The sequence below is a fragment of the Phoxinus phoxinus genome (assembly GCF_949152265.1).
Source record: "Phoxinus phoxinus genome assembly, chromosome: 11".
In the NCBI taxonomy this organism is placed as follows: Eukaryota; Metazoa; Chordata; class Actinopteri; order Cypriniformes; family Leuciscidae; genus Phoxinus; species Phoxinus phoxinus.
In genome coordinates this window covers 10,945,113-10,969,508 of record NC_136886.1, presented here as the reverse complement: position 1 = coordinate 10,969,508, position 24,396 = coordinate 10,945,113, and the positions used below count along the sequence as shown (strand labels likewise).

General features: G+C 37.2%; 2 protein-coding genes across 4 annotated transcripts in view; both read right to left on the bottom strand.

Moving 5' to 3' along the window:
• Nucleotides 1–11,812, bottom strand: part of dip2bb (disco-interacting protein 2 homolog Bb) — a 32,880-nt gene extending 21,068 nt beyond the window's left edge. Inside the window, exons 1-3 of the mRNA XM_079629626.1 lie at nt 11,560–11,812; nt 941–1,012; nt 366–557 (exon numbers count right to left, since the gene is read on the bottom strand). Of these exons, the coding sequence (XP_079485752.1) occupies nt 366–557; nt 941–1,012; nt 11,560–11,644 (349 nt within the window). The 5' untranslated portion in view covers nt 11,645–11,812. The remainder of the gene's footprint in view (nt 1–365; nt 558–940; nt 1,013–11,559) is intronic.
• A 2,781-nt stretch (nt 11,813–14,593) lies between these two features.
• atf7b (activating transcription factor 7b) lies at nt 14,594–24,066 on the bottom strand. Of its 3 annotated transcripts, none has more exons than XM_079629627.1 (12): nt 23,935–24,066; nt 22,464–22,539; nt 21,910–22,006; nt 19,123–19,253; nt 18,855–19,013; nt 18,596–18,750; nt 17,800–17,893; nt 16,864–16,983; nt 16,584–16,679; nt 16,177–16,365; nt 15,514–15,616; nt 14,986–15,429 (listed from the first exon to the last, which is right to left on the bottom strand). In XM_079629627.1, exons 2-12 carry the CDS (start codon nt 22,509–22,511, stop codon nt 15,242–15,244), a joined length of 1,380 nt encoding a protein of 459 aa, XP_079485753.1. In that variant the 5' UTR covers nt 22,512–22,539; nt 23,935–24,066; the 3' UTR covers nt 14,986–15,241. The 3 variants fall into 3 exon arrangements, with proteins under 3 accessions (XP_079485755.1, XP_079485753.1, XP_079485754.1); XM_079629628.1 differs by lacking the exon at nt 23,935–24,066 and adding an exon at nt 22,688–22,743 and having other exon boundaries at nt 22,464–22,540; XM_079629629.1 differs by lacking the exon at nt 16,584–16,679 and having other exon boundaries at nt 14,594–15,429.
• Nucleotides 24,067–24,396: the final 330 nt, after the last annotated feature.

Sequence of the window (24,396 nt, the reverse complement as noted above, 5' to 3'; positions counted from 1 at the left end):
ATTTCATCCAGGCAACCATTTTGTCCAAGTGCGACTGCCATGGCAGATGACTAAACAGTTCTTACAAGGATGTGGTCAGAGAACAGGCAAATATTACCATCTGCAGGCACTCTGTAAACCTCACACTCCATAAATCTCAAGTAAAGACTAGTCTATATACAGCTAAATGGAATTATATAACAACATTTTATAGGTGAAGTGTGTCGTTTGTTCAGTGTTGAAAAACGTTCTCCTATCCCAGTTTAAAGTGCAAAGACGTTTATAAGTAAGCCTTGGGCTGTATATCATTATTTTTGCTATTTTGTTTAGTGCCCCCCCGACAGAAAACAGAAAAAACGTTGTATATCTTGTCAAGCTGTTCTAACCTGATCTGTAGCGTTCATCTCTAGTCCCGCTGCTTCGGTGTGGTCGCCGTGTGCGCCGGTGGCGTGAAGAGGAGGAGGATGAGTTCGATGGGCCAGGTTCAGGTTCAGGTTCAGGTGCAGAGGCGGAGGCGGAGGTGGAGGCGGAGCTTGGACCAGGGGACTGTGCATCATATGCTGGAGGCGGAGCCAAATCTGTAGAGATAACAAGAGTGAACTTCATTCAAACTGGCAAATGCAGTCAATGAATACAGATAATGGGAAATATTAATGCGAAGAACTGGTTTTCATCTCAAATATCTCCAGAATAAAACAAAAATTCTGTCTCACAACAGCGACTGACAATAAAATAATGTTTCATGCTGCAGTCCTATATTTCAGCAGTAGAAGGCAGTGCAGAGGGACTTTGGATGGAACCCCTTCAACCTCAAGAGGAACAGCCTGAGAAGATGTTTCATAACCACATTATCATATGAGTCAGTGGACGACCAAGTAAAAAAAGGAGAGAGAGATAATATGGCCGAAAAGGCGATGGAGGGAGGAGGGTGAAAAAGCAGGGATATTTCTGTAGTTCTTACTTTGTATTTGTGTCAAGTAGGGTGCTAAAACTTTGGCCCTCTTCTTCTCGTATCCTTTTTGTGTGATGTCACCTAAAAAAAGAGAACACGAACAGCATGAATTCAACACGTTTCGCTTCGGGGTAAATTTTTTGGGTCAAATGTCTTTGAACAGTCAGATAGAATGTGGTTTATCTTTGCATTTGATCTTCTTCTTTTCTTTTTTTTTCATTGTCATTTTCAACATACAGTGGCCCCCAAAAAAGTCAAATTTGAATGACACTGCACTGCATTAGATATTAAATAATTATTTTAACTTTTAATAATATTTCACAATTTTTCTCCCTCAAAAACCAATCCCAAACGTATTAATGGTAATGCTAGATAATATCAAGTATAATAGGAACGCATTATTGGAGTTGATGAAGGAGGAATAGTTGTTTAGAAAAACCCAAACACCAAAATCTTAAAAGAACATCACAATCTTACATTCTGACAGCCAAGTTGATTTGTGCGCTTTAATGCTGGATTCTGCTTGTAAGTGTGAAAGAGAGCAGAATGTGTAATCTAGTGGGATTATGCAGGATGGAGAGAGCTTTGGTTATGATACGTGAGCAGCTCAAGCTCATTTCAACACATCCCCTAAAGGGGAAAGATTTCAAAAGAGATAACATGAAAATATTTATTATCTCATAGAAATCAGATTGGCCATTACGCTTAAGCGTTGACAGCAAACAGCACGGATTCATAAGGACAGGCCACTAAACAAACCATTCTTTCAAGAGCATTTTCCACATTAAAAGAAAAATGGAAAATAGAGAAGAGTCAACTCCCATAAGTAATGCATGAGGACCAATCCCAGCTGCACTATGGGATATTTTTAGCTTCAACAGACTGTTCTATCACATGTAGCTATGAAGGGGGTTATGTATATGTGTTCATTTTGTATATGATTCATTGAGTGTTATTCAGAAAGAATGTTTTGGACTGCAATAAATGGCACAAATAAATGCGCTCTTCTGATTCAACCGCAAACTAGACGATTTTATTGGTGGCCTAAGGTGGTCCAGTCCACACTGAGGCTCAGATGGATTGTGATTGGTCGTTGGGGGAGTGATGATAATGTGAAGTGAGTGGCAACAGACTAAGGCAGAAATCTACTTTTATCCTTGATCACTCACTCATACACATGCCATGGCCTAGAGTTAGACATCAACACACACTGTCAGTCCATGCAACTGTAACCTGTAATATTTATGCTACAATACTACCTCAAAATCTTACTTGCAAAAATCATATTCATATTCTAAATTTTGAATTGTATTACTGTTCCTTTTGAAGTAATATAGTAAAATGACCAGAAACCCCCCCCCCCCACATAAACTGCATGTAATCTGTACAATAATCTTAACATATAATCCAGACATTATGGCCAAAATGTAACCTTAATTCTGAATTGAATTTGCAAACCGTTGTTTTAACCCTTGTCTTCCAAACCTGTCCTGAATTTATTCCAGGACTACACTGACTGTACAGGTCTGAGATCCAAATCTTATTTTAACTAGAATCAATGTCATAAATCAACACTGTAATCCAATCAATCTGAACAGATTTTAAAACATTAGCCATCACTGGTGCAGATTTTGGTAAACTATTTTCAACTCATCCAGACTGCAAATCAGGGCAAAAATCTGAGCATATTGTGTATTGTATTCCGGCCATCTGAAGTGAGCTGATAACCGAACATCAAGAGGGTTTGAAAATCGGTTTAATCATGATAGCTCTGTAATCTTGTATTTGCAAGGCATTATGGGCAAAAGTCCAATGACAAGTGACCTTTTTTCAGTAAAGCAGTTTTTCCCTGTCATTTTTTATTTAGTTTATGCATACATAAACAACTACTGGCACGCAAGCACAAACAGACAGAAACATAGGGATTTCTTTCTTTTTTTGGCCCTGGGAGAAAGCTGGTGGAGGAGGACGTCACTCCTTAAAGAGATAAAGCTACATGAGTGTTATTGTTTGACTGTGATTATCAAGAAAGCATATAAAACAGTGTCTCTGGTAACCTACAAGTAACCTTTTAAAACAAAGTTAAGGTAGTAGAGTTACCTTAAAGGGGTGGTTGATTATGTTTTCACTTTTTTAAATGAAAACAACCTTTAATACAATATTACAAATCATTAAAAAAACATTTATTTTTAATTTTTCTGGGGGAGACAATTAAACAAAAAAATGACTTTAGCAAATAAATAAAAGATATATATGAACACTAACATTCAAATCATCAATGTTGAAACCAGTTGCTTAAAATTTTTGTGAAGATTTTTGTGGAATGAGGAAGAGTGGAAGAGTTTGTTATTTTTATTTCAGGATTCTTTTTGATAAATACAAATGTCAAAAGAACAGCATTTATTTCAAATATAAATCTTTTGTAACATTATATATTTACTGTCACTTTTGATTAACTTAGTGTCCTGAATAAAAGTATTTTACTGACCTCCAACTTTTGAAAGGTAGTTTTTAATGTATATGATGGTTTCACATTAAGCCATTTCTGTAAAGATAAATACAATAGAGAATGAACCATCTAGTCTCTCAGTGGCTTTCTGTACAACAGACATGCACACCAGCTGCTCAGACTGTGGGAAAGATCTTGGATCTGTGTCTGAGTGAGTAGAGTGTATGTATGTATGGAAAGAGAAAGAGACGGAGAAACATATTAAAGTTTTTTTTTTTTTATTGACTGAGAGAACTTGTCTCTGAGAGTCTTGTTCCTTTGAAAAGCATATCCACCCTCCCTCTTGTGTGCTGCATCACTGGCCCTGAAACACTATGACACAACAGAGCTCACACAATGACTTTCACTCAAGACACAATACGGCTATCTCTCCATTGTGTCTACACACACACTCGCACAGCCTTGGTTACCCACCACCAGATGGTGACTCACCATTCAGCAACTGCCGACACTGTATCACACTGTCCTGAAGTTGAATTTCATTACCCTTCTTTCCTGTTCTTTTGTCCACATCCAACATTCTGTCTCTCTTTACACACACACACACACACACACACACACACACACACACACACACACACACACACACACACACACACACACACACACACACACACACACACACACACACACACACACACACACACACACACACACACACACACACACACTTCCTTTCCCTCTGGATGATGTCATGTTCTCCAGTGCTAAATCTTCTACCCTATGACATGGTTTCCTGTTCTGCTGAGAACATAAAAACATACTGTGTGAGAGACAGAGAGAAACACAGACAGACAGAGAGTGACAGAGAAAAAGACACAACAGGGAGTTCAGTTCATTCTTATCTGTTCATGCCTCTTTCTACATTATACAACCAGATCCACAAACCGGCTTTGAAAACTTGCTAATGGAAACAGTAAAGTCAGGGTTACCAGGGTGTGTGCATGCAGGTGATAACAAGACTCAGATTACCACTTCACACACCTGAGAACACGCCTTGTCAGGTGTAACCTTCCTAATTCACTTTGCAATACAGTATATAGAATGATCTGACCTGTGTTTACAGTGTGGCTTACCATGTGCAAGAGTAAATAAGGGAAACAAAGTCTACTTTTAGGACCATATAATTAGTATATAATAATATCATTTAGGGACAATTAAGCTCATTTTAGTACTCAACTCTCATTACAGTAATGTGAAATTCAGTTTCAATCTAATTATTGTAACAAATAATTAAAATATATAATTTATACAAGTATTTTGTATAAAAATATGAAGCATGTTAAAACAGCATTAATATTGCATTTGCTGTACTACATTTAAAATCATTGCAAAATATTTTTTCACACTATAATACAGTAAAATAATTATTGTAAAAAGAAATAATTACAGTTATGAGAATAATTGTTTAAAAAATATATGAAAAAGACCATATCGAAGCCCAACAGTATTATAATTTGGGGGCAAAATAGGTTTAATTTTCCTAAAAATAAATGTCATCGTGCAAAAAAAAAAAAAACTAATGGCCTAACTGTGCGTTCACACCGCCGGCGGCGAGAGCGTCAAATTGTTCGGAAGCCATTCATTTTCAATGAGAGCCGGCGGCGACCTCCGGCGAGGGCGGCGCGTCTTGGACGCCGAGAGCGGCGAGAAGAGTTGAAATTTGTCAACTTTATGGTAATAAGCTATGACGCGGTTCGGCGGCAGCCAGCGGCAACCAATCGTAATGTAGAAGTCCTCCGCCTGAGAGGATACCAGAGAACACAATCCTGTAAACTTTGGTTCCGACCACATTAGTTCCTAAGCAAAATGGAGGAAAAGTTCATTATTTCTGTTGCGGGTTTCCCGTTATTGTACGACGTGACCCTGTTTACATACAGGGACATTAATAAAAAGAACGACGAATGGAAAAAGGTGTCTGAAATTGTTGGTGTTTTGTTACTTTCACATTTTAAATATTTTAATAGGTTAACTTATACCCTACGTGTAGCCAGTGACCACAAAATAGGATACTGATTTATGTTCAGTTCTTATTTGCTTTGCGGCTCCTTTAAATAAAGTTTAAAAAAAATCACGCATTCTAAAATCTACGTCAGAGCGCCAGAGAGTCCCCGAATCTCACGGCGTCAATGGCAGGGCGGCGAGAGCGACTTTTGCCGCTCTCGCCGGCGGCGGTGTGAACGTACAGTTAGTAGTCCTTCTGGAAAGGAATACTATTTTATTTTATTTTGGGGTAAAATGTGACTTGGACATTCTTTACAAGTTTTGGGAGATTTATCCCCTTTCTAAGACAATCATCCCTGTACTAATGATCATAACTTAAAGTTAGGGATTTGTAATACATAACATAAGTAATACATTTTGGCACATTGTCAATGCTTTAAACATGAATATTACCACAAATCATTTGGCTTGTTGAGTAGAGGTGAGCTGTCACTGTTTCATGGCAGATAATAAAACATAAAAAAACTATTCCCACAGACTAAGACTGAAGGAGCCGTATATGGGACCATATTATCATAAAGACTCGACTTGGGCCAGTAAGCAACCACCTAGCCACCGCCCAGAATAACCTACAACCACCTAACAACAATACAAAACACATTTTCAACCACATAGTAACACTCTAGCAAACAATTACAACCCTCTATCATTGTGGCAGCAAGATTTGTGCAGGAAAGCACCATTCAGCCTGTCTTCAGCTTTTTTTAAATTATGTTGTGACACAAAAATTACACATTTCACCTTTCAGCAGCCCTCTAATAAAGGCCATACTGTGCAGTGTGAGTAATACGGTTAAAAGGTTTTATGTCATGCTGTTGGGTTTTAGCTGTTCTTGTGGCATATGTGCTTCTTAATGCTTTTAGCTTTATTCGTTATGAATGAGAACAGCCTAAGGCAAACTCAACTGTTACCATAGCAACTATGACTCTAAATAAAACTCACCCAAATATGCATACCAAAACAACACAAAAGCCTACTCAGATAATAAGACATTATTTATGCATGTTTGGAGAAATCATTTTAGCCACAAGTACAGGAACGCTCAAAATTGCTGTGTGAATGTAAGACCAGAAACAGTTTACGCATATGCAAATGTTCACTTCTGCATTGCACTTGTGCTAACAAACCTTAGTACTTGTGTGGCCAATAGAATAACCTTAAAGGGGTGGTTGATTATGATTTCACTATTTTTTTTTACTTTAGTTAGTGTGTAATGTTGCTGTTTGAGCATAAACAACATCTGCAAAGTCTCAAAGTTCAAAGCAAAGGGATATATTTTCTTTTACAGAAATCAACAAACGGCTGGTAGCAACTAAAATGAGCTTCTTCACGGGTTAGTGACATCACTAACCCAAAAATTTACATATACCCCGCCCCGGAACGCAATTCATAGATTATCATGACAGAATATGCTAATAAATTACTAGAAGATAGTTAACTCCACATCAGCTACATAAATTCATCAACTAACCATTCAGAAATGTCCTATTGCATTCTACATGTTGTCACTTCTTCTCAAGTCTCTCCATCTTTGTCCGAATCCGGTTTGAACATAAAAGACTACATTTTTTTGACATTTTCAGTGCGTGTCTGTGTGAAGTAATTGGAGTGAGCTCTTGAAGCTCCGCCCTCTGTGCCAGAAGCAGCAGCTCATTTGCATTTAAAGAGACACTCAAACACAAAAAGTTACAATTTTAACATGCTATAATAAAATATCTGTGGGGTATTTTGAGCTAAAACTTTACATACACACTCTGGGGACATCAGAGACTTATTTTACATCTTGTGAAAAGGGCATTATAGGACCCCTTTAAAAATGTCTGTGCCATTCAACTGTATTTGTCATTACTCAGACAGCTTGCTATTAACATCTTGTTATTAACATCCACTTTACATTTACATTCAGTCCTTTAGTAGATGCAATGCACAACTCAGATCTTTGATTTGAACCATGAATGATTACTACATTCATATACGCGATTTACATATATAAATAATATAAAAAAATATGGTACTTTTAGTTACTTAGGACTTCAGACCACATCAAGAGTCCAACTTCAATTTTGAAACTTTCAAACAAACATTAGCATAGCCGAGAATAGCAGTGTTATAATATAGAAATGAATTATTCATACCACTTTCAGTCACGTAAGCTCTAGTTAAGTGTTATGAGAGATATTTAAGCTCCAACTGGCAGTTTGGAAAACTCTGCTCTCTGAATGAATATAGCGTGTGTAAAGTGTGCATCTCTTCTTTTTCGAGCCTGATGTCCATCACAGACTGGTGAATAATTCAGTTAGTGAGGAACCCATATCACAAGCATTGCAAGAGATATTAACTATTAACATGTCCTGTGTGGTGTGAGCTTGAGAGCGAACTAGCTAGGCAAACCAGGAGTTTTTTTAAAGGATGGGATAAGGATGGTGGGAAAGAGGAAAAAAGAGGGAGAAGATAGTGGGAGAGACAGCGCAACATGTTAGAAAGCTTGCTGTGAATCATGGGTAAATGAGTGTATTTGCTTCCCGAAGCTCTGTGACCTAGATTAAAGTAATCTCTCTCTTTCTGTTTTGTCCCTAGGTCTCTCTCTCCCACTTGGTCTATCTCTCTCTCTTTTTCTTTACAACTCAGAAAACCTGCCTGTCCTCCTACAGTCACAGTGGGTGCTTAAGCTACTGAGGTTACCTTAACAGATGCACACAATCAGTCATTATACAGTTAGTCCGAGCCTCTTTAGTTTAAGTATATGCTGACCAGCTAGGAAGAGGATTTCCACACACACACAGCTCATTTGATCAGCTTAAGTGCATAAAAGCGTCTGAGTATGTGCTGGGAATTCAAGCAGAGATCACGACTGCTCAGCCCTGATGTTTTCAATGGTGCTCATTGTGTGTGTGAGTGTGTCAAAACCTCCTATCTCCACCCCTCTTCCTCTGTCACACACACACACACATAGAGACAAACTCTTTCATTCACAACACACGTTCATTACAAATAACGCATATGTGCTGCTGATGGTGCAGTCTCTGTAGACTCATCTTGTTACAACAAATACATGCTTGTGATTTATTGCTTTAATATTTATAATATATAAGTAGAGTATATTAGAGTATATGCCTTAATTTGCAGAATTTACAGAGCTCAACAATAAGATTATTTTTCTGCTGGCCCAGGAAAAATATTTAAAAAAATTTGAAAAATATATTTTTTAAAGTATGCAAATATAATGTAAGGATATTTTTTTATTAAATATTAAGGCTATTAGGATTTCAGTACAAAAGAAAATTGTTTCATTTTTTAATTAAATAATATTTTTACTGCAATTTGTATTTGAATATCCTCCTATATCTCATTTGAGAAATATGTCACTTTACAGAAGTAAAATGGGCAATAAATGCACTTCCACAGAGGGAGAATTTACTGTATAAATTAACGATTCATCATTTATATACTATTTTATTTGTTATTAATATTTTGGATTAGTCTTTATTATATTTGCCATTTTTTATTTTAATTTTAGTTAAAGTTTTAGTCATTTTGTATTTTGTCATTTTTTATTCGTTTTTTATAAATTCATGTAATTCTTATTCATTTTAATTTTTCTTTTATTTAGTTTGAGTTATTTTTGTACTTCAAGTTAAAATAAAATAAAATGAGAAGTTATTATCTTAGCTACTAGCTGAAATAAAAAAAGTCTTTAATTTTTTTAAATAATTTTTTATACCAGTATATTTTATTTTACTTCGAGTATTGTAAAAGTTTTTTTCCCCCACGTAGTTTTAGCTTTAGTTTTAGTTAACCCTGATCCAAATCATATTTTGATTTCAACATATCCAATCATATTTTACAGTACAGTAAAAACTGTTACTATTCATGCAAATGTGTTAATATTGTCATAACACATTATTCTGCTATTAAAACAATAAAACGCCTGCCATCCCAGCAGGATAGAAATAACAGCAGCTCTATATAAACTATCATCTATGGCCATAATGCTACTATGACTGAACTCAAACAAAAAATCATCAACAGAAGTGAGCTGGAGGAAGTCATCACTAAAGAGGTTTACTACTCCCACTGGTCCTTCAGAGATTGACATAAAGAGTCTTTCATTGTGACATTTTCTTTGTGCTGTCACCTATAAAGTCTTCAGTGCAAAGGACATAAGATATGGGCGTGACGCTAAACATTATGCTCATAAACATGACAAACATTTCTCTAAAGCAAACCCATAATGAATAAGTCAGTTCAACTGTATTCTAAGGGCTGCAGCATGCAGGCATCTCGAGCCAAAAAGTGAGGACTGTAGGTGGGGACTGTGAATTGTGCCAGGACTGCATTGTGGGCTTTGAGAAATAGATACGCAGTCTTAGCATAACATATAAACATATATATAGCCTATATATAATAGGATAGAAAAGAGGGATAAAGTGGGTGAGTGTTTGCAAAATTGCACCAGCAAGGACACAAGATGATGCTCACAACTGCAATGAAATCCAAAAACACACCAACAATAGTAAGTGAAGCCAAAAGCAAACTCCATCATTTGTAATCTGCCTCCAGGTGCTCTCTTGATTTGCTGTGTGGGAGACATACTGAGAATGAATCCAGGCTGCACTGATGGCAGATCAGCTGTTATGCCAAACAATTCTCTGGTGCAGAGATTAATGAGAATCTCTTTTTATATTTGGGTAATGCTGTTTAAGATATTGTTTTGCTCTTCTGAATCTTTCACACACCACTGCTGAAAGGCTTATATAACACATAAGGATGACTAAACACACACACACAAACAAACCGAGCCCCTTCTGCAGTGAAACACAACGACACTAAAATGTAAACAACCAAAATGCGTGTGGCACATATCTGTATAATTCTTCAATGTATTTCTGATTAGGAGAGGTTTAGACACGCCATTCATGCTGTAAACCATTTGAAATGTTAAATGAAGAGTAATATTTTAGTTATATCAATTTCATACACATGCATATATAGGCTACTGCATTATTGATGCTATTCATTTAAAGGCCCAGAAAAAAAGTTTCACAGGTGACACCAGGCCACTCTATGCCAAGTTCCATTGTTTGAGTGAGCGATTTACATGTCCTATGGCAAGCTGTTTAAACATTTATTCCCTAGAACAAGTTTCTATTTTTATGATACTATTTAGTAAGTAATTCAGTAGTGATTGGTATCTTTGTCAAATTTGCAACTGACTATTTTTTAGACACTAGTACTTACATAAACTGGAAATTTTTGTCAGTGATTTCTATGGTGGTCTGTGGGATGTTGACAGTCCACTTCTGATTAACCTACATTTATTTCATAAAGATTATTTATAAATAATATTCTTAACTAAATAATTGAAAACCATTGAATACGAATTATTACCTTGTTAGGAAAGTGTTTAAATAGCTTGCCATACCTGACCTCTCATTGTATCTTATAGCCGGGTGTTGATTGTTTAGGGAGGAAAAATTAGTTTCAGTCTATTAATAGGACTGTCAGTGTGTCAAGCAGTACACTCATTTATAAAGCATCGACCATTCAAATACTATTAAGCTAAGCCTACCCAATATAGATTGACCATAAAGAGAAATACCTATTATAGCCTATTGTAGGCTAATACTGTCGCTATTGTTTTAAAACTATTACATATGAATATTATTTCCAATGACAGTAAAGATCAACTATACAACTGACACTGAATACTACTAGTTGATGAAGTCTGTAAATATGAGGAGGACACATGCAGAATATCCATGGCCTGTAAATAATCACATAAATACGTCCAGCGCTTCATAGACTCGGTGTTTTTTGTTTTACACAACGTAACAGTATATAAGGAAACATATTAGACCAATGTCAGGACATTTAGAGAGCAAAACGAAGCTGAACAGACGTTTAAAATGCTGTTAAATGCGACGTTGAACCATGCAGAAAACGAGGTCAGTATGTTTCCGCGAGCGGCGGCGACATTGAAGCATCATCCGCACGGAACCTGTGTGTGGATGCTGTTATTGAGGATGCACGACTGAGCCTGTCAAATCAACTCATATCTATCCAAACGCACGCATTCAAACAAGAGAGGAAAAGCCCTTGTTGTTTAAAGGCTTACCCTCCGACAGTTCCAGGTCCAGCTCAGCGAGCTGCTCCCGGACCTCTTGGGGGAGAGCGGACACATCCACACCGCGCTCCGCCATTATGGCCACAAACCGGGGGAAAGAACGGCGCAGAAAGGTTTACCGACAACAAAAAAGCCCGTGTCCTCCTCACAGAGAATAACAAATGGTATTAGACAGCAGACCGAGCTCCATCATCTCCGCCATGCCGAGAGAGAAATCCCAACCGATGGGAAGAGTCACATGACCAGAGCTCGGGATGAGGAGTCTGAGCCTGTGGTCAGAAGCCGTGGCGATTTTGCTCCCTCTGCTGTGGTGATAGAGAATCTTTATCTAATGCAATCTCTTGAACAACAATGGTTACAGAAATTATTTCCATTAAAATTAAAATTCTGTCGTCATTTACTCACACTTGTGTCTTTGTAGGTTGTAGTTTCTTGTGTGATACACAAAAGGAGACATTTTGCAGAGATTTCACCCATATATTTTCCTTACGATGCTAGTTAGCAACCAAGACTATGTTTAATAGATTATACGACATAAGGGTGAATAAGTAACAGCATAATTTAATTTCTGGGTTAACTAATTCCTTTACCCTGATTTAGCCTAGGCTACTGTTTTAAAAAAAAGGATAGTTTGGGTGCCGTCATCAACTGACTGGTGGTTACTGACATTCTTTAAAATATCTTCTTGTGTGTTCAACAGAAGAAAGAAACCATTACACGTTTGGAACAACTTGAGGGTGAGTAAGTAATGACAACATTTGTGGGTGAACTATCCCTTTAACAATAACTAAGATAAATGAGTGAAATTTATGGTAAAAAAAAAAAAATCTACAGTAAAAAAGAACACTTCTTTAACTGGTATAATGTTATATACTTAAATCTGGTTTGTACCTTTATAACATTGAAAGCCACTATAAAAACACTACTGGTAAAGAATCAAAGTTCATCACAAGTATCTTTTCCACATGCAGAGGAAAATAATAATATAAAGAAGGTGCTTTGTACACACAAATAAATAAATAAACATAATGGAACACACAACACTTAACTAATGCAATAAACAATAATTTAACAACAGAAGATGTGAAGAAAAAAAACTAATGTACATAACTGATAAAAAAGAAAAGAAAAAAAAGTTAATTAGTTTTTTTTCCCTGTAAATGATAAGACTTGTTCTTATGTTCTGCAAATGACTTGTTCTTAAATCCAAAACCTGTACATTTGACAGTATTTTACTGTAGAAGTGCATGACAAGTCCCATTAGAGCAATTACAGATTTTTTTTTACTCACCCTTAACAAATTAACATTATTTTTACCATATCATTTTCACATTCTTTTAAAATTTAAATTACAGTTAACGTTTTTATACAGTTTTCTGGAAAAACAATCAAAATAACTAACCAGTGTCCAGTGTTTTATAGTTTAAGGTAGATTTTGACTATAGAGATAAGGGTGGGGTTAGGATTATGTTGATGGACAAAATATTCATTCAGAAACATGTGCTACTTGTGTAAATATCATTTTAAACATGATTTAGACGTTCCAAATTAAAGGCATTACACAAAGTTTATAATATATTGCTCACACTCATAAACAATGCATATCCATCTCATCCAAGCTATTCCATATACACAGAAGTCACGCACACAAGTCCCACCGCACCATTCTATACACAGAGGAATATAACACCTTCAAAACAAGATGACAAAAATCAGCAAAAAAGCAACATCTCATTAAATGTACAAGAGGCTAGAGTTCCATCAATGTTTAATTTTAACATATCTTAAGGACCGTTTCAGTTAGTCAATATCATACAGTAAGCAATGTTTGTATGCTGACACTCATTTCATATTTACAGCTCTAGTTTAGGGCTTCACTGACACATCACACAATTTGGGATCAGTGAGTAATACACACAGTGGAAAGCAGTACGTTCTACATCCAAATATGATAAATCCAGATGCAAAAAAAAAAAAAACGTCAATGACAGAAACTGATATGGCTGGTTGGATCATTAAAATAAAACCTAAATAATCTACATACAATCAAATTTTTTTTTTAAAATGCCTTTGTCCAAAAATTTCCTCCACATCAGAAAAATAATAATAATCATGCTTCAGTAAATCGTAATTATAAATTAAAGTCATAATTATGACATTAAAAGTAATATTTATGAGAAGAAAAGTCAGTTATAAAGTTTTTTTTGTGTCAATTTTAATATATTTACAACCTAGTATGATGTAATACTATGAATTTATCTCATAATTATGACTTCATATCTCATAATTTCAACTTTTATCAAAGTTCTATCCTCTATCTTTATCAAAGTTCTATCTTCAACTTTTACCAAATCATAATTTATCATTTTTTTTCTTATGTGGCAGAAATGAGCTTCCATAAAAAACTGATATTCAAAGTTGAATTAATAAAAAAAACTGCAATGGTTTTGATAACAAGCCCAGCTTAAACTAATGCAGATTCTCCTATTGATAACGTGATCAGGCGTGAACTGTTTAATGGAATACAACTTAGGTTACGTGTTAGTTATGCGCTCCAGATGAAATTCATTCAGGATGGCCAAGCGCGAGTCTTTCAGGCCCCAAAAAAGAAATGTTTTATTTCTATAACAGCTTCTAAGATTCAACTTTGCTCAAAAGCATTTCAACCATTTTGAAACAAGGCCTCACATTCATAGCTGGGTTAGTTAACTACTGTACATTCACAAAATGCAAGCACGAGTCATTACGTGTGAGTTTTTGTGTGCATGTTCCCTGATAAGAGACCGGATGCACTTCAAATTTAGGGTCTAACCTCTAATGCAAAAGGATTTATGTATTTTGGTTAAAGATACCTATAATTCAGCAGAGCATATCATAATCATACTGATCTAAAACATGTCCACATGGTAACGCTACCCGTCACATCCATATATATATATTATATATATATATATTGCAAAATGCAGACAAACTGATAACGATATTCAAATATAAAAATATATTTTCTCTCCATTCTTGAGCTTTTGCGAGTCTGCGGCGCCAGGCTACACTACTGTGAGACACGATCTTCACCAAAACAGCCACAGAAGCACAGACCTGAGAGAAATTACTGTACATACGATAATAAAATTAGAACAGAGAGGAAGAGAGAGAAAAGGAAACTGGGAGAAATGGTGAGAGTGAGTATGTGTGAGAAAGCGTCACAAAGAGAGACTGAGAAAGAAGGCGTTAAACTTATCTGCATAGTGTAGAAATCATCTTTCTAATGTGGCCAGAGTCATGCAACGAATCATTATATTAGAAAAACCATTGAATAAAATGCAAAATAATTCGAAATATCTGCAAACGAGACAAATATCAATTGAATGCATTAGTGAGAAGATCTATACAAGTTTAGGTAAAGGTGTATTTTTTTTTAGAGATGACAGAAAATTAATTTCCACTGCAGTGCTTCCTAGTCTGTGCAGTTTGACAGGGGCGCTCTATGATGTCGCCACAGTCGCCCGGAGAGAGTTTGTGAGCGGGGTGTGGTCAGAACGTGGAAACATCGGTTCCCATTTGTCACATGAGAGGATTTACAAACACCGTGACTCAGTTTTGAGGGGAAACGGGGATTCACTCCTTTGAAAGACTCAAAGTATATTTAGTTCCTATTGGCTGAACGACGTGCTCATCATCTGGATGTGGGCTGTGATTGGGAGGAAGCATCTCCAGACGTGCTACTCCACTGACCCGAACCCATTCCCGCTAAAACAGCAACCGCCTCGGCCGCACGCACGCTCAGACCGTTGACAGACACCGGAGCCGGGACCGACACGGGCATCACCAACGCCGACACTGAATTCTCATCTACTCCTGCAGCTAAAGAGAGAGAAAAGAAGGAAGGATGAATGTTAGGCATGAAGGATTTATGACACATAAAGGAAATATGTGGGTGTATCTTACCGAGATATGCTTTTTTCTGCATGGCAGTTACAGGGCAGTCCTTATGGGCCAACAGCAGCTCCTTCAGCCGTATCACCTCCGTCCTCAACAGGGACACTTCACCCTGTCAAGCACACAACAGCAACAGACTCAACCAATGGCATGATCAAATATTTTGTTAGTTTTATGTTTTTTAAGAGATCTCTCTTATGCTCAACAAGCCTACATTTAAAAAAAAAAAAAAAAAAAAAAAACAGTGATGTTGTGAAATATTATATTGTTAAAAAGTTTTATTTTAATTTATTTTAAAATGTAATGTTTAACCGTGACAACAAAGCTGAATTTTTAACATAATTCCTCCAGTCCTAAGTGTCACATGATCCTTCAGAAATCATTCTAATATGCTGATTTGCTGCTCAAGAAACACTTCTTACTATTATCACAATTGGAAATGGTTGTGCTGCTTAATATCTTTGTGGAAACCGTGCTACATTCTTTTTCAGGATTCTTTGATGAATAAAAAGTTAAAAGAACTGCATTATTTGAAATATAACAGTACAAAAGTCTTTGTCACTTTTGATCAATGTAATGTGTCCTTTCTAGATTTGTCAACCATAGTGTACATTTCAACAACATAAAATCATCTTATTTCCTGTATCTTTTCACTCTGTCTGTATGACTCACAGTGAGCGTGACGTTAGAAGTAGCTAACTCCTCGGCGCGCTTCTCCAGGGCACTAACCCACACTTTCCGTTTTTGCCGGCAACGGGAAGCGGCTGCTCTGTTCCGTTCAAGAAAACGGCGCCTGCGCTCATCCGGTTCAATATCTGCACCCCGTCGTCTACGGCCACCTTTTGGGGGAGCAGGGGATACCTACAAGATATTGCTTGGGCTGTCAGATACAGTGAGAACTTAAGCATATGTCAGCATTTAAACAGTGTACACTGACATAATGCTTCAGTTGAGCTTATTTACTGATATATCCCATTTAAACCCATTGATTGAACTATTTTCAAACGTCACAAACTATTCAAAAAGAACAGGCAAATACTAGCATATATGTAACACAGGCATGAGGTGTCTGTGAGCACCTGTGGTTGAGCAGGTGATGGTGTCTCAGTGTGATCTGTTTTTTGTATTGGTGCTGGTCCACTAGGACTCTGCTGAGATAGTGCTGCTTTTAGCCTCTAGATGGAGACAAATCCCATACACAAACACAAGGAAATACCACAGCGTGTAAATGAACGCTCAAAACCTGTGTGTTACATTTGTGTAGTAAGCTATTCGTTATATAATAAGCCCGTTGTTAAGCATTTATCCCTATGTAAACTCTACATGTGCTAGCGTGGGTGTACGCGTGCTCATTCTCACCGTCTTGGCATCAGAGTGTGTACTGTATCCAGACGGAGAGGAGGAGCCACTGCTGCTTCCACCAATAGGAGGGCCTGGAATCCCTGGGATATTGGGCACTGTGTTTGATGATCTGGCAAGCTATATATACACACACACACATAGCAACACAAGTTTAACATACTATAAACACAAAAGCATAAACACAAACACAAAAAAGATTTGTACTTGTTTTGAGGCTCATACTGCTGAAAATGTAATCACAGATACAGTAAAATCAATTACTATTATATTGATTTAGGAGCAATATACTGTATGTCTGTGGAAAGTATTCACAAGTAGAGATGTACTATATATTTTCATAATTGACTAGTCAGTGGTAAAAAAAAAGACTGTCTGTATTATTACAATGATTTAGGGTAATGTTCACCAAGGGCTGTTCACATCAGCTGTATTCTTGCATTCAAAAACAGCTGGACAGGGTGCAGCAAAATGCATAAACTATATTTAACTTGATATGCTGATGGTGCAAGAAAACCTGCTAAAAAATAGTGCAGAGTGCAAGAACACACATTCCCCCAAAAGGGCAACATCTATTCCACAAATATTTAGGCTAAATAACTTCAACTTTATTGGGAAAAAATAAGACAAAATATATGAAAAATGTATTTTATATTTTTTTATATTTCACACAAAACAGAGAACTACATGTTATGTAAAAAAACACGAACATTGCTTATGAAGTTTAAAGTATTCAAATTTGAGGTATTTGAAGGCAATTGTCTTGAAATGTATTGAAGGATTAGCTACAAATAATTAAAGCTAATATTAAACTATAAAATATGTAAAAGCTAAAACCAAATTTTTTTATAAAAAAATATAGAAATAAAATGCAGAATAACTAGCTGATTTGTTAAATGATGGATTAATAATCATACGTATGTGAGACCTCCATACCGATATGACCGAAGTCTGCCCTGGACTGGGAAGCAGAGGAACAGTCTGACCATTTGGAAGCTGCATCAGCATAGGAAAAGAACCAGACGGCGAGCTGAAAAAGAGAGTTATAGAGGTACTATTTTAGGACAGTTTTCCTCACACAGGGTGAGGAATCAGAGGTGTGAACAACACTGAAATGACTCATGCAAATTAAAAAAAAGTTTCAACTCAGCTCCACTGCTGAGGATCAACACATCCTATCAAAAACGCAGGATAGCTATTTATTTGAGTGGATGAACACCCAATATGCATGATTATAAACGATTATTTTGGTAATCAAGTAATCTGTTGATTATTTTGACGATTAATCGAGTCATCGAATGGTTTTTTTTGTGGTCATAAAAGTCGAGTCACTGTTCTCTCTGCCACCTCCGATGTAATGCATGCATTTAAATGATAGGAGTGCAACACTTAGCATGAGAATTCATACGCATTCCCAATAGAGTTCGTATGGAGCATGTAAGTAATTAAAGGCGTCGCGCTTTGAATCGCAGCCTTTGTGATTTCACAATAGTCCTATGCTATATTATGATTCTTAAATGGTTTTAATATATATTGTGCAGCCTTTGAAAACTGTCTAATAATGAGAGCCATGGATTCTCATCCGTGGAACACCTCCGGTATTTTGCCGGTTAATCGACATGGGCAAATTGCAATCAAGGATTTTTTTTTTTAATCGAGTACTCGAATTTAATAGAGGAATCATGACAATCCTAAACAAAACCTTTTTGACATGAGGTCAACTAGTGTGTACCTGAGTCTGTTTGACGGAGGGGTCCTGGTGATAACAGAGGTGGGAGAGGGTTGAGTTGGGATCATGGAGTCGAATCCCTGGTGAAGTGGGAGCGAGCCAGGGCGCATTATGGTTGGTGTAGGGGTGGAACTTGCTGCAGTTCGTGGAGGAACATCCTGTAAAAGTGAGTTACATGACAATATTATATGCTGCACAACCAAAAAAAAAAAACCCTGCACTGTAAATACTGTAATCTGCCTTGTCGCAAATTCAAATTCACCATGGCTTTCCTCAAGGCAATAGGCTCCTTTGCCATGGCAACTGCATCTTTGCTGTTTGTCATGCTGGAGGTGGAGTCAGGGCTGTCTGGAGGGGAGGAGTCAATTTCAAGAGGACCTTCCCTCTCTTTAACCTCTGTAGGCGTCTGTAGAGCTTGAAGCTTTGAGGGCAAGATTCGAGATATCAAGTTCATGCTAACAACTGTCAAACAAAGCATACAAAAGTTGATAACCTTTGATACTTTACACTTTCCTTATTTGAAATCTTACCGTGGCCTTAATTCTCCTCTCCTCCTCCTCGTGTGTTTTGCGAAGATCTTGCTCGAAGGAGCCAGCCAGCTCACTAAACAGACCCACCTCCTCACAATTCTTAAGAAACCGAGTGGGAGTGGGTGTCTGATCTGCACAAACACACACACACTCAGTCTTAGCAAGTTTCTTTAAAATGTATATTAACATCTAAATCACAACCAGACGGCACGCCTGATTGTGTGATACTGCTTAATTACTATTATTTGGACATCAAAATCAAGTGTACTATTATGAAATATACAAAACACATACACAGCTTAACAAGCAAATAATGATTCATAGGAAAATCAAACATAAAGGCACGTTCACACCCCAGAGCAATTACTATAATGATAAAGTTTTAATAATCATTGTAATTCTGTTACAGGGAACAGGAAGTCCATAACTATAAAGGCCCATTCAAACCAAGAATGATAACTATTACAATAACCATATTAGCATCCACACTAGTGGATCCATCGGATGAGACGTTAAACTGAGGTCCTGACTCTGCGGTTATTAAAAATCCCGGCATCCTGGCCAAATGACCACTGACGCTGGTACCATCCACCAACAATAACTGTATCATCTATTATCATCTATTTTTGAATTTTATCTGTTTATTTTGTTTACCTGATTGGTTGTGATTTTAACACAGTCTAATTTTGTATCTTTGTCTATTGTATAAATTATATATTTTTTTGTTTACTTATTGTATTTTAGGATGCCTATTAACATCTGGCAAGGGGACTGCCGATGAAAATTAGCCTGTGGCTAACTCGGGTACACTTACATTTGATCTGAATGTTGATTAGTGTACAATGTCCCCTTTTTCAAATAAACAAATAAATAAATAAATAAATAAAAAATTTGCCCATTGGCCTCTGTCCATCATCATGGCCTCCTGATCATCCCCATATATACTGATTGACTTCATATATTCTCTCCACCAATAAGCTGGTGTGTGGCGGGCGCTCCGTTGCACTATGGCTGCCGTCGCATCATCAGGTGGATGTGGGAGATTCCCCCCTTCCATGTAAAGCACTTTAAGTCCGGAGAAAAGCAAAGCACTATGAAATGAATTATTATTATTAGTGGAAGACAACGTTCCGTATATTATAGGTATGCGCTAAATGTATGTCATCTGCCACTATAAATGCTCGAGCTCTTTAAACCAGGATGGATTCTGATTGGCTTTCACTAGCGATGTTTCCATCCACCTATTTTTATATGAATTTTTATATGAATTAAAAAAGGCTGAATTGGACATTACCAATGTACGTAATCAAAAGTGTTTGGTATAATGACCTCCCAGAACTGTCTTGCACGACTGCGTTCCCAAGGCATCTGACCACAAGAGGATATGACATTACTTACTGCATTTCATCTGCACGCTCTGCGGTGCAAGTCAGGTATAAAAAAAAGCCACAGTGGCTTTCCCGATTACAACAACTTCCATATTATTAAAGATATTTTGCGCGAGTTTCCCAGGAACATTCATCAGCTGAAAAATAAATAAATTAAATAAAATGCTCTGAGCAATTCCAGCAATATTGTTCTTCTGTGTCATATGTAATGTGGTCATCCCTATTCGCATAGAATTAGAACGATTATTAAAACTTTACAGCTATATCTTTATTGATTTTGGTGAGAACGGGCCTTAACGATAACGACACAGAAGGATACCATCGGAATCACTTTCCGAATGTTTTTTTTTCCAGCTGATTAATGATAAAAAAACATTGACAGCCAATCAGAATCCACCCGACTTTAAAGAGCTTAAACGTTTGCAGCAGCAGAGGACATAACTGCAGCGCAGGCTTACGATAAACACAATTTGATTGTGCGTTGGTGTGGACACTAAAATAGTCATCTTTATAGTTATCATTCTAGGTGTGAACTGGCCTTAATGCAACTTACTCTGAACTACGGGTTAAACAAGTCGATGTCGACTAATCATTGATGCCGTAATTAATAAAAACACAAGAGATGGGAATGCCTTGCAACATGCCACAATTTGCAACGCTAAAGTTTGTGAACAAACTCAATAATGGCTTGAGTAACCTGAACCTCGAGCCGAGACTCAAACTCGGGTTGCACAGCTGCAACGTTGTCAGAAAACTTTTCAGTTATTTTGTCTATGGGTCGTTATATTTCTTACAGATTTCGGCTAAAGTAGCACAACGATTGGAATGCATTAGTGAGAGAGCGATTGCCTGTGTGAATGAATCCCACCTGTCTGTAGAGTGTCTCTCCACTAATAGTGAAGGTGTGGGTTTTAGTTCAAAAGAGAAAGCAATATGTGCTAGCACTTTTCAGTTTATAAGCTATTTTATTGATAAATCACAGAACAGTGACGTGAAGTGCGAGCTTCTGTCTGTATCTTTATGCGTGCTACAATGTAGCAGCACATTAGTTTAGAACAGCAATTAACTTTCCTGTAAAATAAACTGTTTAAAAGGTGCATTCACCCGATCAATATTGAGTATCCAGATAGTACTATAAACAAACATAACTAGTGGAGTGCTCTCTGAGTATGCATTTATTTGTCATTTTAACTGATGAAAACGGAAAGTTAGAGGTTTTCAAAGATTTCTTATACTCTATAGGACTAGTATTACAGCCAGTGTATGATCAGCGTCTAGTTGACGCCATGACAGAGCATTAAAGTAGACACGTCGACCTAGTCAGTGCAACCCTTACTATGAACACAACGCAGACTGAGCCAACAGAATGACAGAAATTCATATATGTGGGGACACAAACCTGCTATAATAACTGTATCTGTTCTGGCTTGTCCAAACTTCAGCGTCATCTCATGCTTATGTTTGTGCACTGCCAAATGGTCCTCATTGGTGAACCTCTGACGTGAGAGAAACATTAACACAGACACATGCGTTAACCCACAGTAAAGTTTTGAGTTAATTTGCATCTCATTCAGGGTCCGAATTCAAATCAGATGGAAGATAGAAACAGAGAAGCAATGGATGATATCAGGCCATCTGTTGTTTTGATGACGGCTTATGTTATCCCGTTATGCAGTGCTATTGGAGCCTCTTACAGTTGCCCAGTGGAAGCAGGGATTAAAACAGCTGGTGTGATTTCAGAATAAAAGTTTTGGGCAACAAACTGCTTCTGTCCCCAAGATTAAGGGGCGTAAAAGAAATTGAAGGGCAGATTCTTAAACCTTCATACTTGGGCTCCCAAAACCTTGAACACTTGGACCAAAGGATCAGGACTGCATATATACATTACACAGCGGGACAGGAACACCATGAAAACGAGACTTTAAGTGATAATAAAAAGAAAATAGCTCTTACCTGTCCACAGCCTGGGGCAGTGCAGACAAAAGGTCGATCGTCTCCCATTTTAGATCAACTACTTCCTGTGTTACTTCTAAAGACCATCCAAAAAGAACAGTTATGATTTATCTTATGAGATCCAGACTTTTTAAAAGACTAACTTCTATTCATTTCAGCTCAATTTGACCCATCATCTGAACACAAAACCCCTATTTAAAATATGAATGCCTCCTAAACTTTCCATTTGAAATGTTGTACAGTCTCTTGACAGATGACAGGAATCCATACTTCATTGCTGCACAGAGGCCTGATGGGTTCAGCTGATTGCATAATGTGCATGATGATTACATGATAAGACGCTTTCATTTGACTATTGTCTGAGATCATCCCCGTTTAAAGAACATTTCCGCTAAATTAAACCAGCTTCAACCCAATAGCTTTATAACACTAACACATACCGCTAGCTAGCATGCGTTTCCTCTCTAGGCATTTTCAGAAAGATATTCACTGTAAAATGAATCCCCACTAGTATGTAACAAAGCCATAACCACCACGTTAACCACACGATAACATGTCGAAAGGTTTGTCGCAACTCCTAGCGCACCGTGTGTTTCGTTTAAATGGTTCTTAGCAATATCCAATTTGTGAACAAATCGTTCTTTTGAGTCGGATCTTTTCAATACACAAAACCAGACCGAACGATTCGTCCACAAATCGGACTGAATCAGTGAGCCGACGAGTGAGATGACAGTAAGAGCAGTTGGAGTTAACTGAAATGTAAATTACTTTAATAGCTGAATAAGAGAAATGTTACAATTAAAATGTACTGTAAATATGTTCATGACAGCTTAAAAATATGTAATTATATATATATATATACACTGCAGTGGCAAATTATATGTAAGGTTCTAAATGGGTTTTTAAACAACAAATGAAACAAGACACATTACATTATAAAAACTGTTATTAATTATTAATAAGATTGACAAAATCAGTTACTACGAGATGACGCACCTAACTTTACGTGATTGAATCTATTTTTTTACAGTCTATGGATTGAATACAGAATAGCTAAATCCGTGTTTAATCGGTTCTTTGAAACGGACTGTTCAAAGGAACCGATTCTCAAAAACTACTCGGACTTCCCACCACTAAAGCTAACTGGCTAATGCTAACCACACATGAGCCAACAGGCTGTAACGCCCTATTTACACTGCAAGCGATCGACGCGAAGGGACAAAACAAGAACACTCCCAAATATTAAACGAATCTACAATGCGAGCGCGCGCAGCTTTCGTTGATTCTAATGGGAGTGTTCTAATTGTGTCGCGTCTCGTGCAGTGTGTACACACGGTGCTTATGACACCTCCACCATTCGCGAGATCAGCGCCGTTACACTTGAAATCACTAATTTTAATGCACCAGGTAATCCGAATGTGTTGCGTGTCACCTGTTCCTCGGCCAAGGATTTCAGTGTTTACAAACTTACCCTGCTCCTCCCTCTCTCGCTCGTTCCCTCTCTCTCCGCGTTCCCACCTTTGGAACTCCTTCATCCAGCTTGCTCACAATTTGTAAATCTCGCGATATGTTGAGGTCATACTGAAACCAGATTTAAGTCGTTACGTAACAGATTTGAGGCAGTGATGAAAAATCCAATGCTCTAGTTTACGCATGTCTGTGCTTCACACCGAACACGTCGAATGACGCAATAATGACGCAGTAATAGCTGTAGATATTACAGCTAGAATAAAGCTCTTAATATTATAGCGAGTTTCTTCCCTTTAGAGTTCTGTTGGAAATTAGCTACTTAATCTTTAACAGAACAATACTTGCATGTATTTAAATTTAAAACACTGCAACGGGACAGGTACAGAGTCACAGGGTTTTACCATAGATATCATAAAAAGGCCTTTATTGTGTATATCTATGGGTTTTACAATGCAAACGATTT